The sequence below is a fragment of the Giraffa tippelskirchi genome, chromosome 10 (assembly GCF_054371585.1).
Source record: "Giraffa tippelskirchi isolate mGirTip1 chromosome 10, T2T-mGirTip1v1.2.pri, whole genome shotgun sequence".
In the NCBI taxonomy this organism is placed as follows: domain Eukaryota; kingdom Metazoa; phylum Chordata; class Mammalia; order Artiodactyla; family Giraffidae; genus Giraffa; species Giraffa tippelskirchi.
The window spans coordinates 63,503,867-63,521,812 of record NC_137284.1 but is presented as its reverse complement, the minus strand read 5'-3'; the positions used below and the strand labels follow the sequence as shown (position 1 = coordinate 63,521,812).

Below are 17,946 nucleotides of genomic sequence, written 5' to 3'. Positions count from 1 at the left end.
TCAGAGCTTTCCTTCCAAGCAACATCTCTGAAATTGTATCAAATGTGAAATTAATGGCATGTCATGATGTTATTGGCAGCATCTTTGTTCTTAGCATCACTTTAAAATAGTGGTACAACTTAATAGTGTCTTAGATTTGATGGAATCCAATATTCAATACAGTGTAAAAAATCAAAACTCTGTCTAGGGTTCCAAGGACTTCATAGATGTTTCAGTATTTGAGACTTTTCTTAAGAATAAGCTGGAAGATGCTTAAAAAAATACTCCTGAGAAGCTCTGTTCTTGGGAGCAAAGATGACGTGCATGGTCAGGGGAGGTAGGCGGGCAAAGAAACGAGCCTGATACTGACATCAGTCCTTGAGGTCTGGTATCAAACTCCTGCCCCCTTCCCTTAATTCTCAAAGCTGGGTTTAGGCAATGCCAGTCCCTTTGCATTGTGTTGCAGGTCACTGATACATGCTGGAAAGGTAATGCTGGAAATCTATGGAAAGGTTCGTATAGACTTGTACTGAGCAGAATAATAGGTGTGAGGTATTTTCTAGGTTTTTGTCCAAAGTTTGGCTGTAGAAGGTGTCTTGTACTTTTAAAAGATTTCAAATCTCATAAGAGTCCTATGAGGTAGATATAGTACTAAAAACTGTTAATTAAAGCATTTTTTACCCTATTTAGATCAGTTCAAAACAGCATCAGTTTTCCCGTAAAAGCTTCAGAGATCTTAAGTTAAAGGAACAAAGAAGTATTATTGAAGATTAAAACCAACAACTCACTGTTTTAAAAAAGATGAATATATACACATATTATATATAGCTATGTAGATAAGGCAGGAGGGTGTGTCAGAATTGGTTCAGTTCAGTTCAGTTGCTCAGTCATGTCCGACCCTTTGCAACCCCATGATCTGCAGCATGCCAGGCCTCCCTGTCCATCACCAACTCCTGGAGTCCACGCAAACCCATGTCCATTGAGTCGGTGATGCCATCCAACCATCTCATCCTCTGTCATCCCCTTCTCTTCCTGCCCTCAATCTTTCCCAGCATCAGGGTCTTTTCAAATGAGTCAGCTCTTCGCATCAGGTGGCCAAAATATTGGAGTTTCAGCTTTAGCATCAGTCCTTCCAATGAATATTCAGGACTGATCTCCTTTAGGATGGACTGGTTGGATCTCCTTGCAGTCCACGGGACTCTCAAGAGTCTTCTCCGACACCACAGTTCAAAAGCATCAATTCTGCGCTCAGCTTTCTTTATAGTCCAATTGGTTACTTCTAAATAAAAACTATCAGGTTTTTTTTTTTCTCATGGTATTTTTAAACTTCATCATAGTAAACATGTATTGCGTTTGTAATACTTTTTTTTTGTTTTTTAAAGCAATAAGGGTTTTCATTTTTACCATTAAGTGCTAGGTATGATGAAACACAGCTGGAATCATCATGGGTGCATCTTCAAGGATGCATTGACTTAGTAATTTCTTGCAACAAAGTTACAAACCATCCAGTCTAGCCACAAAGTACAATTCAGAGTTAGTTACACATGAGACAGGGAGGGCCCAGGAGCTGATGCAGAAGGAATAATTCTTCCTTCTATCTTAACACTGATAGAGAAGGAATAATTTTGCCTTCCATTTTGATAGAGACAGATTTTTGCATGTTTCTGTGTGTTGACAGTTTATATGTGCACATGCAATTTGCTTTCTCTGGCCAGGTTACAGAAAGCAGCAGTTTACTTAACAGCATGCATTTCTTGATGTGGATTTTGTTCAAATTTCTGGCAATTTGGATGTTGCTTCAATCCCTTATGGCATAAAACCCCTTCAGCATGGGTCTTTCTCCTACTGCAATCCCACTTTTCCAAATTAAAAATATTGATAAGCACTATCTGAAAATTAATGATGCAATCAATACCCTCTTTTGCCTAGCAGTTAGCACAATTTTAGGATACTGTGCCTCCTTTACCATCTATTTGGTAGAAAATTATATTTCTACTTTCTAAATTATTCAAAAAAGTCAGTTTTATTCAGATCCTTTGTTTCTTCAAATCATCCAATAAACATGTATTGACATATATAGTTCTTTCTTCTTTTATCTTAGGTGTATATAATTTTATCAACTTTGCAGGAAAAGCAGATCCCCTCAGGGTCTGAACTGGTATTGGAAGAGATAAGCTCACTTTTAGCTCATTCCTAATAACATTACATTATTGTTTAGAAGGAGATAGCAGCCTCTGTCTTATAAATTTTAATATACTCTGTCATCAAATAACAGCTGAATTATACTGCGGACAAACCATAGGACTCCTATTGAACTGTGAATGACGTCTAGTCACTCTGTTTTTGCCAACTAAGAGCACAGAAAAATATTATGCAATGACCAGAGCCCCAGTGACTTTAGGAACTTGTATGCAGTTAGTGCCTTTCCATATATTGCTCATGGAGCATATTTTCCAATGATTTCAGGAGGAGAACAAAAGGGAATGGAAAGGAGAATTAACTGAGTATTAGTGAAATTGGGCAAGGGAACTTCTCTAAGCCTCAGTTTCCTCCCTGGTAAAATAAAGAAGATAATTTCTTTCTTACAAGGCGGTTGTGACTGTTAAGTGTGTGCATGCTCACTCATTCATGTCCAACTTTTTTTGACCCCATGGACTTTAACCCACCAGGCTCCTCTGTTCATGGGATTCTCCAGGCAAGAATAATGGAGTGTGGTGCCGTTTCCTCCTCCAGTGACTGTTAAGTAGTAGTAATTGGATGAAAACAGATCATAAAGCATTGAGCTAGTTATTATTGTTGCAGACATATGAACATTGAGCACATTAGGAAAGACCTTATTAAATGTGGTGCTTTAGCACTCAGGGGAATTAGGGGACAGGTTGGAACACTGTTGACCACAGCACTGCAAAATCCACTCCCCAAATTTCCTGGTTGGCAGTGACATTCAGTTTGTTCAAGGTCTGTCCCTCTCATAGCAGGGGAACTCCCCCTCTGGCAAAGGTGTGCAGTATGGCTGTGTCGTCCTCTTTAATAATCAGGAAACGTGGGAGTATTGATGGAAAAGAGGAGGTTAGCTTTCCCTTGAGGGAGTTCAAGGAAGCTTTTCCAACTGAGAATTGAAATGGGCAGCAAACTATGATTTAAACAGTTAATGGGCATTAACTAAATATACCACAAGGTAAGCTGGTTGGATGAAATACAGATCACCTCTTGGTCTCTACAAACACACTGAAGTCCTATTAACACAGTAGCTCCACACCCAAGTAAGAGAGTGAAAGATAAGGGACTGGGTGACGCCATTGTCCTGGGGGCAGGAGGATGCCTGGTGGCTGAAGAGGTCCGCTCTGTTTGCTGTAAGCAGAGATTCTACTTCCATCATTTTATTTTACAACAACAAAGATAAACAAAGGGGATTTTCCTGAGCAGCCAGAGTGACAAAGAAATGAGGCAAATTATTGAGAAACCTATGGGCATTCATCAAGGAGCAACAAACCTGATTGATCAGCCTGAAGGGACTGCCTTCAGAGGGAAGATGAAAGAGATGTCTCCCAGCATGACCACTGGCTCTCGCTAAGAGGGACTGGCTCATTGGCCACAAGAACTTGAAGGGTGTAAATAGCAGGGATGGAGAGGAATTATTTAATGTGGTCCAAGGGGACAGCAGGAGGGTGGGGTGGAAATGAAAGTCAAAACAAAGATGATTTACGTGGCTGAGCAGGTCTCATGCCCTAATGGGGAGATCTATTATAGACTGAGCTGCCCTGTCCCCTAGGAAGGCACGGAAGCCCCATCACTTGTGCCATTTACAATTGGAAAAGGCACTAAAAAGTAGATCAGCATATTGGAGAGGGAAAAAAAACCACCACATGCCCTCAGAGAATCAGTGGGATGACTTAATAGGTCTTTCCCATCTCAAATTACAGTGATGTGGCTCGTGTGCATGGGGACCTGAGTTGCTAGAATAATTTTCCATCATCTGGGCTTCTTTTCTGTTCCTACAGGGCCCCAGTGAAGAAATGAGAATAGGTAATGGAGAGCAGTTTCTGCATTATAAATAGAAGCCTAAGTGCACTGATGCTTTAGTGTGACGGCAGAACTAAGTAGGTTAAGTTTAGCATTGTGATGTCAGTGTAAATAAATACACACACACCCTGACTGAGACTCAAAACAATATCCATATTGACTGAGACCCAAGACAAAGGAAAGGGGCTTTGCCATGTTTGGATGACTGCCTCAGTGCAAGTTCAAGTAGCTTATGCTCTAACCTGGGGAAACAAATGTCCAAACACTTGAATGCTATCTTGAAATTATCTGGTCTTCAAAAACTATTAAACATTTACGGTGTAGGAAGTTTAGGACCCATGTTTTGAACAGCTTCTGTATTTCTGTCTACAGCTGTAGTTGCGTTAGCGACTGACACATTCTGAAACTCTTGGTGGCCCAGAAGGGCACATGTAGGCGTGAGGCCATGCCAACCTGGGTAACAACTGCCAGTGCCAGGGATGGACACACTTGGTCACATGGAAACTGGGGCAGGCAGAGAAGGGCCCGTGTGACCATGATTGCTAGAAGGAGCACAGCTGTGACCATCACAACCTCTCCCCGCCAGAGGATGACACAGATGCACAAAAGTGGTCACAGGGCAACAGGAGGGAGAGAGGCAATGAGAAAGAAAGCAAAAGAATCTAGGTGGAGGGGGGAACCCACAGATGTTAAGTTCCCCACAGGTGGAGGATATCACGGTTCCTGATAAAAATATTGTATGTGGTCAAGCACAAGGGAAACTTGGCGTTCTGGAACACTGAAGTTTGCTACAAACAAATTCAGGGTTTGACTTCCACCCGACAGATATAGGTCAAGCCTCATCCTGCTGTTCGTAGCAGCTGTGGCCAATGGGAGACGGAGCTGCCCAGCACGCCAGTTTAAGCCACTGCTAATAGATGGAAATCAACCTAACCCCATTTCCTGCCTCTCTTGTCCTCACTTGTGTGTTCATGGCCCGTGTAGGCACAGGCTGAGCTGCTGGCTTGCTGAAACTGCTGGGAGACTGATGGATACTATCTGATGCTGGCAAATACTCCTTTCTTATCTAGGTGAAAGGTCTGTTTGTAAGCCCTTAAAACAAGGACTGTGTAAGAATACAGTAGTATTAGCTTGAAGGCTATGCTAAATTCATAGATTTTCCTGATCTTTCATTTCAAGGAAACCTTGGAGATGTTTAGATAGAGGGAAGTCCATGACAGAGCCTCTTTCTGAAAGGCTACTGCTGCTGCTGCTGCTAAGTCGCTTCAGTCGTGTCTGACTCTATGAGACCCCATAGACGGCAGCCCACCAGGCTCCACCGTCCCTGGGATTCTCCAGGCAAGAACACTGGAGTGGGTTGCCATTTCCTTCCCCAATGCATGAAAGTGAAAAGTGAAAGTGAAGTCACTCAGTCGTGTCCGACTCTTAGCGACCCCATGGACTGCAGCCCACCAGGCCCCTCCATCCATGGGATTTTCCAGGCAAGAGTACTGGAGTGGCTACAGCAGAGGTTAAATGACTTGTCTAAGGTTACTCAGAAAGGTGGAGAATCAAAGGGGTGGTCTGAGAAAAATGGGGAAAATGATCAAATTTAATCTGGAGAAAGAACATTGTCACTGATACTCCTGGTTAAAGATCTGTTGGAAGTCCCAGTTCAGTAACACACATTGCTTAATCCCAGGTGTTCAGACTCTTCACTTAAAAGTGAGTTCAGATGTTTTCCTGTGCTCCTGTTTTTAAAACTGGCCTACCTGTTCTCCTCAGCAAAAGTGACAGTAGATCAAGCTCAGTCTGGTCATGTGACTTTCACTGTTTACTCACTAAGGCCTATAGCCAAGCACCTATGGAGCTGAATTGGAGAATGAATTAGAATAAACGTTGTGCTAAACGTTGTGTAGAGAGCTACATATCTTTCTGCAGGATTCTATGACTTGTTTCTTTTTCTTCCTCCCTGGATTCTGTAACCTGGAATCTTTGATTCAAATAGATTGTTGTTTTCTTTTCATCCCCTTAAGAGAACAATGAAACCTTGCCACTGCTTAAGCTTTCAGAGGATATTTCTGACTGAAAGTGGTCCATGTTCTGAAATAACAGGTTCCTTCATGTTCTTTGTGTTTAAATAAACAAAATTAGGCTTGTTAAAGAATATTTGGAAAATATTTAAAAGAAAATAAAAATTACCCATAAACTTGCCAGCCAGTAACAACCACAAGAACATTTTTGTGCGTTTCTGTCTTATTTCTACACACATGCATCCTTTCCAAAATCTGTCATAAGTGTTTTCAAGGTTTTTCGTATATTGCCAAGTTGCCCTCCAGAAAGATTAAATCAATTTATAAGCTGTTTTAAATGAATGATAGTTTTTTAAAGTTCAAGCAGACTTTAAGTTTGCATGTTGAACAATGATACCTCACTGTTGTCTTTGTTTCCTTGTATCGGCTTCACTCCTAAGGTTGACTGTTTCCTTCCCCATGATTGTGGCCAATATTAGTGAACTTTGTATTTGATTCCTCAGCAACACTGTGGTTTCTGGAATTGACCCCAGTGCCAGGAACGGGTCTCAATTAACACAAACCAAACGTGGAAATCCAATCTCTGTCTTGCTAGTGAATGGTTCAAAATCGAATATGGCATTCCTCTGATAGCAGAATTGATCTATCTTGGTCCTAAACTGACTCAGTGAAGCTAAGGAGAAGGGCTTATATTGTATTGTTAGTGAAGAGATTCCATTTCTCTTCTGATGAATGTGAACAAGAGAACATGTTGCCCCCCAGTGATTATTGGGTACCACCTTATGGTCCTGAAAGAAGCCATCCTCTCCTTTTGTTTCCATGAGATAGTATTTCTTTATTTTTTAGGTCAGTTTTATTTGGAGTTTCAATTTCTTCAATGAAAGTTTATCATAACCCTTTCTGTTCTATGGGTTTTTTGTTGTTGTTGTTTTTCATTTCATTTTTGTTAATTCTTGTTGGGTATTTTTAGCATCTGTATTGCTGATGTGGCAAGGACTCTACTGAGAATATAGTCTTCTTGTCTTTCTTTACATTGTGAGTATATCTCCAAGTTTATCACTTATAATTTATTCTTTACTTTTGTTTAATATAGGTAAGAATATAATTTAAATCTATTAAATCCATCAGTGTGTTTTTATGATATATTCCATTGCTTTTATTCATTCATTCATTAAAGAGTGTGTCTATGTGTCTGTGTGTATGAACTACCAGGTGCCAGGCATTATTAGAGACAATAAGACTATTGTAAGTCAAGAAAGACACAGTACGGTTCCTGTCCTCATGGAGTTCATATCCTGGTGGGGGATTGGTGTATATTAGAAATTAACTGAAAAGCCACATGAATGCATGTAAGTATTAATGGATAGGTCCTATGAAGGGAAGGACACAGTATAGGAGGGCTTTCAAAAGAGGACTAGAGTTAGGGAAGACAGTGGAAGCTTTCCTGGGGAAGTGGTGACTGCGCTCAGAATGATAAAGAGGAATTAAGTTGTTGGGTAAGAGCATTACAGGCAGTGGAAACAGCAGGTGCAAAGGTCCAGCTCAGGGGCAAGCACAGGAAACCGGAAGGACTGAAACAATGTAAACAGAGTCCACATCCTGAGAAGGGCCTGGTGCAAGATGAAGGTGGAAGGTTGAAGGGTGGGGGGTGGGGGATGCCGACCACACAGGGCCAATAGTCCGTGTCAAGGAGTTGTGTCTCCTTCATAAGATCCATGGGATGTCACTGAAGGTGTCGTCTTTGAGAACCACATTACTTTTACCTCCAACATCCATTCTAATAACAAGTCCTAACAATTTTGCTTCTAAACATCTCTTCAATCTATCTACTTGTGTTCATCATTTCCAAAAGTTCCCTGGCTCATTCTAGCATCACTTCTGCCTGGACTAATGGAATAGCCTCCTCAGTGATCTATTTGCACCTACTCTTGCCCCAATCCAATCCGTTCCTACACTGTTATGAGATACAGACCTGACCCTGATACCCTTTGATGACGCAGAAAGCACTGAAAGAGGATCAGTTTGTTTTTATTAGTTTTGTTCTTGACAGCTTGTGGCATGGGCAGTTCATGAGTTTAATCTTGGACATGTTGAATTTTAAACACCCCTGCATGTCCTAGAGAAGAAGCCAAGTAGGAGGTGAATATTAGATAGATCTCTTCTGCCTCCCCATCTAGAGCCAGTCTCCACCCATCTTTACTCTGATGCATGTCCAGAGACTCTGACCTGTGTGGGAGGAGTCAAAATTCCATGTATCCCCGGCACATGGCTTCCATGTGCTCTGGCTTCTAGTTGCATTCAGTCAAGGGAAGGTATAGGCAGAGGATTAGGAAGAAGAGTGAAGGCTGAGTGTTTGTATCGTCTACATCCTGCATCATCTCTTCCCCTTTCCCATCTCCTTCTCTTTCCACCTTGACTCCTTCAAACCCTCCTCCTTTGCCTCCTGCTTCTCCTGCTCTTCTTCCTCCCGTCTCTTCCTGTTTCTTTCTCTTTGTAATCCATTAATCACTTCCATCTCCTACTTAAAGTCTAGGCAGGAAAAGTTCCCTGAGATGGTGGAGCATAGATTCTCTATTGTTTTCCCTAAGCCCTTTGCAAATTATCTTGTGACTACAGTCTCCTTAATTGTGGTACATTTTGTTGTGCCACCTGTCTCTTTTAGTGATCTTGACCTATACTAATAGGAAAGAAATGGCTGGGCTAGAGTTAAATTCGAGTCGCTTGAGTAGAGGTGGTAATTGGAGCTGTGGGTATAGATGTGACTACCTTGGGAGACAGTGTAGAGAAAGAATGGGCTCTGAGGAACTCAAATGTATAATGGCTTTCGGAGGAGGATAATCTTACAAAGGAATTGGAGAAGCAGCAACCAAAGTGGGGTGAAAAATCAGGGCATTGTATGTCACAGAAGTCAAAGGAAGCAAAGGGAAGAAAAAGAAGGTTGGTAGTCAAGACTATCAGTTGGTCCTGCAAAGTTATTTGATTTAGTGACATATTAATACCATAGTGAATATGTTGCATATTTTCTGTTTCCTCTGTATAATGATTTAAATTTTTTACATTAATTTATCTAGAATTTAAATAAATACAGTCAAATTTGTTTTAGAATCTATTTTAAGGTAAAAAATGAAAACTATCCTTCCTTAGCCATTCAGTTCAGTTCAGTCACTCAGTTGTGTCTGACTCTTTGCAACCCTGTGGACTGTGGCACGCCAGGCTTCCCTGTCCATCACCAACTCCCAGAGCTTGCTCAAACTCATGCCCATCAAGTTGGTGATCCCATCCAACCATCTCATCCTCTGTCGTGCCCTTCTCCTCCTGCCCTCAATCTTTCCCAGTGTCAGGGTATTTTCCAATGAATCAGTTCTTCACATCAGGTGGCCAAAGTATTGGAGTTTCAGCTTCAGCATCAGTCCTTCCAATGAATATTCAGGATTGATTTCCTTTAGGATGGACTGGTTGGATCTCCTTGCAGTCCAAGGGACTCTCAAGAGCCTTCTCCAACACCACAGTTCAAAAGCATCAATTTTTCAGCATTCAGCTTTCTTTATAGTCCAACTCTCACATCCATACATGACGACCGGAAAAACCATAGCTTTGCTGAATGGACCTTTGTTGGCAAAGTAATGTCTCTGCTTTTTAATATGCTGTCTAGGTTGGTCATAGCTTTTCTTCCAAGGAGCAAGTGTCTTTTAATTTTATGGCTGCAGTCACCATCTCCAGTGATTTTGGAGCCATTATTCCAACATTATTTATCTTATGCTTTCTCTATTACCATTATTTCCTCCAACATTCACTGTTTCTAAAAATATAAAATGATGTTTGAGCACTTTGTACTAGCTATTAAAGAGCTTTCTATTTGTATCATAGTAGTTCAGTAGTTGTTACTTTATCATTAATTTTACTTATTTTTTAAACAATTTTTAAAGTATTTATTTATTTATTTGGCTGTGCTGAGTCTCAGCTGCAGCATGCTAGACCTTTTAGTCATGGCATGAAAACAGTTAGTTGTGGCATGGGGGGTCTAGTTCCCTGACCAAGGATCGAACCAGGGCCCCCTGCACTGGGAGCACAGAGTCTTAGCCTCTGGACCACCAGGAAAGTTCCTATCATTCATTTAAAAATGTATCCATTAGAACTCTTAATTTTTAATTTTCAAAAATATGTTGTCAATATTTATTTATTTATTTATTTTATTATTCTGTTGTCTCATTTATTCTTCCAGATAACTTTAGAACTGTTTTATCAATTAGAAAAATACTTCACTGGGATTTTCTTTGACTCTTTGGGACCCCATGGACTGTAGCCTGCCATGCTCCTCTGTCCATGGGATTTCCCAGGCAAGAATGCTGGAATGGGTTGCCATTTCCTTCTCCAGGGGATCTTCCTGACCCAGAGATCAAACCTGGGTCTCCTGCAATTGTAGGCAGACTCTTTACCAACTGGGCCACCAGGGAAGACATAGAGAATTTTATGTTCCTTTAATTGAAATGATCATTTTCTTCTATTACTTTCAGAAATGTTTAAAGCTATACCACATTTTGAGTGTTTTATACACACAGAATTGATTTTTGGCATGTGGTGTGAGTAGGAGTTCAGATTAAATTTTTTTTCTATATGAATAACCAGTTTTCTCAGCATCACTTTAAAGCTTATACTTTCTCAACTGATTTTCAGTGTTAGCTGTGACATACTTGACAATCAACTTACCAAAATCCACTATCCATTCCTCAGTGCCCAACAGTCAAAATAAACTTTGTTGGGATTTTAAATATAATAAAATAAATCTGTGGATCAATCTGAAAAGCAATGACACCTTTATAATATTGAATCTTCCTATCCATGAACATAGTATCTCTTTCCATTTATTTAAGTTTCCTTTAATTTTGTTCAATCTTTTTAAGATTTTATGTATACAGACCTTACTTGGATTTTGTTAAGTCTCTTCCTAGGTAATTCATATTTTTGATACTACTGTAAGCGGCATCTTTTAATTACATGTTCTAATTATTTGTTGCTGGTATACAGAAATGCATTTTTAAAATATTGACCTTATAAGCATCAATTTTACTTTAAAAATTTTAATTCTATTTGATATATAGATTCTGTTATACTTTCTGTGTAAAAATCTTATCTCCTGCAAATGATGATTCCCTACTGTCTGCCTCTCCAATCATTATAAATTGTACATAAATTTTACACTATCTGATATTTCCAACACCTAACATTTGCGTGGGTGATGTGAGTTTCTTGTTGTTTTGTTGGGGCTCACTCATCATGCCTTTCTTTCTTTAATTGTGGACACATTTATATAGGAATTATTTGAAGTCGAGATTAAAGGGAGTTCATTTAAAAAGGATTTGTGTGTTTTTCTGGCAGATGCCCATGGCTACTGCTGAAAGAGGGCCACTTTAAACTGAATTCTCAGCTTGAAGGTTTGAAGACTACTGAGGTAGAGCTAGTCCAGTAAGAAAACTCACACATGAGGGCTAGCTTGTACTTAGAAACTTTCAGGAAAGATTTTTTTTTTCCTTTACCAGTGCCAAATTTTAAGATAAGTAGATGTCCTTGTTGTCTGCTATGGGAACAGTTTTATTTCTAGTGTACCCTTTTGAGCTTTATGTAGGATTGTCTTTGAGACTGCCCTCTTTTGCTTGTCAAATATCATCCATCTCTCTCAAGGCTGTGAACACTGGAACTCAAGATCCTCTGATCTGTCAAAAGTCCTCAGTGCAAAGGCCAGTATCAGTGCCTGGGTCATCTCACTAGGACCTCTCTTTGAGTTCATTTTGGCCTTACTCTATTACCAGGTCACTGATGCATTTAAAGATATATTTATATATTTTATTCATTGTTTTCAGTTATTCTCAATGGGAAGTTTGTTAAGGGCATCTAGGTTGTTAAGCATCCTCCACCTCATTTCAGCTATAACCTCTCATATTCTGTATCTTTTCATTTCTGATACCTGCTTCACCTCCTAAATCTCAATTTCTGATATCTTCTCTGTGGCCATCATCCCCTGTCTTTGGATGCCTCTCATTTACCAGTCCCACCTTAACAATTCTTTAACTCTACTAGGATTCCCAATTCATTCACCCTCCCAAATATTTACTGTCCATTTACCTAGGTTCTCCCTCATCCATGTTAGAGTCTATGCAGGGTCCCTGTATTGCAAAATACAATATAAACAGTACCTTCTGGAGCTGTGCCATGCTGTGGTACTGATTTTGTGTTCCATCATCATAATCACTCCCTTAGACACACTCTCCATGTCCTTTTGTTTTTTCCCCTCCTATCATCTGACCTTGCACAGTTATTGATTAAACCCCTACTTATCTGCCTACTTGGTACCTGGTTCTGGAGGAAAGCAAGCAACTATACCAACTAGTTTCCTTCATAGTTCATGTAGTTTCAGGATGCTTAGCAATCCTTCTGTATTTCTCTAATCAGTTCTCTCTATCATCTTTGAAAACAGCTTCTCTCTGCAAACCCCAAGGCTTCCCTTTCTCAGTTGGTGCCTTCCCTTATTCCACTGAGACAATGGAGTCTTAACACTGAAGAGCATCCTCATCCACCCACCACCAAACTCCCTGCATTTGTAATAGATTCTCAGCTTTCTCTCTTGTGACTTCAGATGAACTATCCATTTTCATATCCAAGGCCAACCTGTCCACCTGTGCACAGGATCCCGCCCTTTCTTCTTCCTCCTCCCATCACTCCCAGTGAGTGATTCTCTTGTCATTCTGACTCTGCTCCTGCCCTGAGAATGAACACATCCTTTCAGATTATTTTTTTTCTTGAAATAAGAGACAACTTCTGGGAAGATGAAGTTGATGTACTTTCCCATATTCTTCCAGCTAAGTAAAACTAAAAACCCTTGGACATTACATATAAAAAAAAATGTAAGAAGGCTGAGAGGTAGAGAGAAGAAGGCAGATCAGCTAGGGGCTTTGAGACCTGAAGAAAGACATATGGTTAGTTCCTATGTTGGTTGGTTGTTTGCCTCAAAAATCCCAGACTTGGAGCTGAAGAAGCTGGCAACCCACAAATACCAACAGGAACAGACAAAAACAAAACAAAACCAAAAAAACCCTTAACCAAAGCCTGCTTTGCCTAGACAGAGAACCAAGAATGGGTCATTCTAGTGAAACAGAAAACTTTTAGAATTATCTAAACAGTTCTGGGCTTCCCAAGTGGCTCAGTGGTAAAGAATCCGCCTGCCAGTGCTGGAGATACAGGAGATGTGGGTTCAATCCCTGGGTCTCGAAGATCTCCTAGAGGAAGGCATGGCAACCCACTCCAGTATTCTTGCCTGGATGGACAGAGGAGCCTGATGGGCTACAGTTCATGGGATGGCAAAGAGCTGGAAATGGCTGAGTACGCACGCACAAACAGCTCTCCTCTAGCCAAAACCACTGAAAACCACTGACCCATTCCCACCCATGCCAGCAAAGTCTTAGGGGGAAGCCTAGACTTCAGCCTCCACTAGGCTGTACCAAGACACCCCCACACACCTGCCAAGGTGGTGACAGAGACGGATACCTGGGGAGCCGGGATTTTCCTCCCCACCAGGCAGGGATGACACATGCTGTCCTCCCTTCCCTCGCCACAGCACCAGTAGAGACCACACAGGGAGCCTGGACTTCCAGCCCCACCTGGCAGTAACAAGGCCTCCCTCCCTATCTCAGATGGGGTGCTGTTAGAGAAGGCCTAGTGGAGCTTCATGGTTTTTGCCACCACCCAGCAGCAAAGAGGCACTTCTGCACCCCCCAGCCAGGAAGGCATTGGTGCAGTCCTCATGAGGAGCTGGCACTCCCACTCTGGCCTGGCATGCATGAGGAGCTCACAACTTTAAGACAGTGTGGCCTTTACCTTCTAGGTCACTGTGTAACCTCAGTGCCTGGAAAAATAGGGGCTAGTTGGGTGATCTTGCTCAAATCACTCATCCCTCTTGTGTCTCAATTTGTCCCTCTGTAAAATGAGAAGGAAAATAATAGTACCTCCCTGTAGGTTGTTGTGTTGACTCATTTAATCCTCACATGTAAAGCTCCTAGAATAGAAAGTGGCAGCCATTGCTGGTGCTGCTTGCCTTGTTGCTATTCATTCCTCATTGATTTATGTGCCTCTTAAGTATAGCTTTAGTCATATTCCATGAGTTTTGATTTGCATGTTTTCATTATTTTTATTTTCTAAATATTCTATGATTGCAATCATATTTCCTCCTTTATGTCCAAGAGATATATAGAAGGGTATGTTTGAATTTCCAAGTGGGTGGGAAATTTCTGCTTAAATGTTCCTAATTTATTGTTTTATTGTTCTGTGGTCAGAGCATGTCTATGCACTTTGTGCTTTAGGAGATTTATTGATGTTTTCTTTTCAGTCTAGTCCATGATCTATTTTTAAAAAATAATTTCTTCAATTAAATTGTTTTTCCCTTTTTCCTCATTGTGAAGGCTTTTATGCTAGGGATATATCCTATAGACATACTTTCCAACACACCAAACTAGACAGTTAAGTGAAATATTCAATAAAAGCTTCAATCATGTTGAGTTAAAATGCTTTATTCCTGTTCAATTTGCAGTAAGCACAGATAGCAGATTCCCCAGAGGGAGAGAAATGGGAGCAGGCATACTCAGCCTTCAGGTGTGATTTGCTAGTTGTTTCAGTTGCTTCTTTTCTCCCTCTTTTTTTTTTTTTTTCCTTGTAAAGAAGGTCTTTAATTCTAGTTGCAGAAGATGGTAATTTCCAAAAGTGGCCACAGCAATATTTCTGGCCCCACGTTGCTGTTCCAGGACCTTGCCACTTCCCATCAAGTGGTGTAGATCCATCTCCTTCCCCTTGAACTAGGGTAGAACTTGATGACTGCATTAACGAAAAGAGGAGAGGTGGATGTCATGTTGGGTGTTGTGTTGTGGACTTCCCAGCTGGGTCATAAATGGCAGTATAGCCTCTGCCTGACTCTCTTGTGATGCTCACCCTTGAAAGACACTCACCATGTTGTGAAGAAGCTCAGGCTACTCCTGTAGCTCAGGAGGGGCTGCTCTTAGATATTAAGGTCCCAGCAATAGCCACCATCAGTCAGCGGACATGCGAGGGAATGACTTCAGGAGATCTCAGCCCCTAGTCATCCCCAGGGTCCCTGCCTGAATTGTGACCCACAGACCCAGTAAGCCTTATAAATGGTTGTTTTACCATTGGTTGTTTACAAATAGTTTTTTATCATTGAGTTGTAGGATGGTTTGTTCCTCAGCTGTAGTAACCAGATCTCTAAGGATGAAGTGATCCCAGCTAATCAGAAAATTCCAGTAAGAAGTAGGGTGCTATAATAAAAAAAACACTAGGACCTGGGAGACCTAGGTCATAGACTAGATTAACTCATCGTTGACTTTGGGACCTTGAACATAGTATGTAACCTTTCTGAGTCTTGGTATTTGACCCTTTTCAGCCCCTCCAAGTTCTAATATTGATTAATGTCTTGATACAGAACATTGTGTATTATAAAAGGTTTCATATCAGAAGTACTCTATCTCTTGAGAGATGGTGTATCTATATTTAATCAATGACATTCTTGATTTTGCAGTTAACTCTTACAGGGAAATCTTATTTCCCTCATTTCCAAACTATTGGAAATAATTTTCCCAAGTATTGACAGCAGAGAATAGAATCATTTTTTATTAACCCAATCTTAGCTAAAATAAATTAGAAAGCTGACTAGGCATTTGGTGCAAAAGGTGGGCTCCCCAGTCTCAGTTCGTGGTAACATATTAACCACTGCTTTGATTACTGACTTTTATATTGTCCAGTGATCTTTGCCTGCTCTTTTGGGTATTCTTTATTAGTTATCAGGTGACTTGCTGCCAGAATATGCTTATTGAGATGGTACTGTCTCTGTCTAGATTCAGCAGTTTGAAAATGTTAACTATGCCTTGCAAAGCTAAATCGGCTAGGTGATATATAAGGCTGGTTTCTTGGCAGTTGTAATTCTCTAGTAGTTTCATTGTGAAGAGGAGCCAGCTGTTATTCCACATACTACATTTTAGAAGGAGCTAAAGCAAGTGTGCACAGCATGGTTTCCAATGCACAATACTGCACAGTCCCTAGGGTGTGATGACTTGGGACAACTGCCCTAAGTCAATATTCAGGGGACCCAGCCAGGCTGGCAGCTTGTCAGTGACTCAGGAAGCACCAGCTGGGGCCCCGTTACAGGCTTCTACTTTCCTCACAGAGAAGCAGTCTTCACTTAACTCCGTTTCCTGGATTCACCAGAATCACTGCCCACTCCCTCTATACCCCAGCATTCCCACATACAGAACAAAGTAGGTTAGCCTCTCATATGAATTGTATGCTCCCTGAGAAGCAGTTGTTTCCCACATCTGTTTATGACAGTTGCATTTTGTTATTTTAATGATGTGGTTTCATTAAGTATTACATAAATAGATGGAATACAAAGACAAAAAGAGTTGTTTCTATGAATAAGTCAAAAGCTTCACAAAGTGTGAGTGATATAGCTGCAATAGATTGTGGGAAAAACTCTAGAAGAATTCTACACTCAGGTCCATTTCCCTTTCTCTGCAAGTTTTCACTCTCTTTGAAAGACACCCATATTTTAAATCTCAGTTAGTATGTTATGTGCTGTGCTGTGCTTAGTCGCTCAGTCTTGTCCAACTCTTTGCAACCCCATGGACTATAGCCCGCCAGGCTCCTCTGTCCATGGCAATTCTCCAGGCACGAATACTGGAGTGGGTTGCTGTGCCCTCCTCCATGGGATCTTTCCAACCCAGGGATCGAACCCAGGTCTCCCGCATTGCAGGCAGATTCTTTACTGTCTGAGTCACCAGGGAAGCCCAAGAAAACTGGAGTGGGTAGCCTATCCCTTCTCCAGGGGATATTCTTGACCCAGGAATCAAACTGGGGTCTCCTGCAATGCAGGCAGATTCTTTACCAGCTGAACTACCAGGGAAGCCTTAATATGTTATGAGTGTGCTTTATTCAAGAGTAATGCTCTGTGCTCAAAGACCTTGCCCCTATGTCAAAAGATTGGTCAACAGATACACACTTGTTTTCAGTTAAACAAAATATCTGTGGAAATTTTCATTTTTTGACTTGTTGCTTTAACCTACTTTTGAACAGAGCAACACAAGCTCCTAAGGAATAAGTTGGCTTGAACTGTACATAAATCCAGCTCATCTCTGCTCTCTGTTTCATCACAACAAACAAAGAGCTGTGCAGACTGCCCTTTCCTGCTGCCAAACTACAAACTGCCACTCTGTGACCTTGTTTTCACATCAAGGATCCTCTTCGGCTTTAGCCAGATGCCCACAAGCCATTTCTCCCTCACTCCCCGGACTCATTCTAGAAGAATGTGCTCTATCCTAGCCTCCACAAACCTCATGGGGTAAGTTCATCTATCCTGGCAATCCTCTGCTATTGACCCAAATCTAAAAAGACCTCTTGCTCCAGGCAGCTCCCTAGTGCAGCACCCTAGTACAACACCTTCTCTCTGTGTTTCAGCAGAAACACACAGGTGTTTATTGGGCATCAGAATTTAGTGGGCACCTATCACGTGTCAGGCTTAGTACCAGGTACTAGTTTTGCCATAGTGAATAAACTGTGTTTATATCATGAACAATAGACATATAGTATGAGCAGAAGAGCAGTAGCTAAGTCTTTTTTTTTTTTTTAATTGATAAATTGGTTAAACTAATGAGGGAGAATTTCCATAGTACTTTTGACTTGAGAAATTGTTAGTTTGTCATTATGTACGCACTTATATATGGTACGTATTTATATGTGTTTCTGTGGAAATTAAATGGGCATGTAATAGTTTAGTTTAATCCAAGGGCTAACAAATTTTTCTCCAAGGGGGTCAGAGAGTAGATATTTTTGGCTTTGTGTCATAGGGTCTCTGTTACAACTACTAAGCTAAGTAAGCTCT

General features: G+C 41.0%; 1 protein-coding gene and 1 long non-coding RNA gene across 3 annotated transcripts in view; one reads left to right on the top strand and one right to left on the bottom strand.

Moving 5' to 3' along the window:
• Positions 1–17,946, bottom strand: part of UMAD1 (UBAP1-MVB12-associated (UMA) domain containing 1) — a 345,403-nt gene that overhangs the window by 16,824 nt on the left and 310,633 nt on the right. Inside the window, exon 4 of one of the 2 annotated variants that reach the window (XM_081531701.1) lies at positions 14,557–14,873. The exons of the other annotated variant lie outside the window; for it this stretch is intronic. Within the exon in view, the coding sequence (XP_081387827.1) occupies positions 14,562–14,873 (312 nt within the window). The 3' untranslated portion in view covers positions 14,557–14,561. Of the gene's footprint in view, positions 1–14,556; positions 14,874–17,946 lie in introns of those variants that run through there. 2 annotated transcript variants of the gene reach the window in all.
• Positions 1–17,946, top strand: part of LOC145522723 (uncharacterized) — a 174,070-nt gene that overhangs the window by 21,270 nt on the left and 134,854 nt on the right. The window lies entirely within an intron of this gene.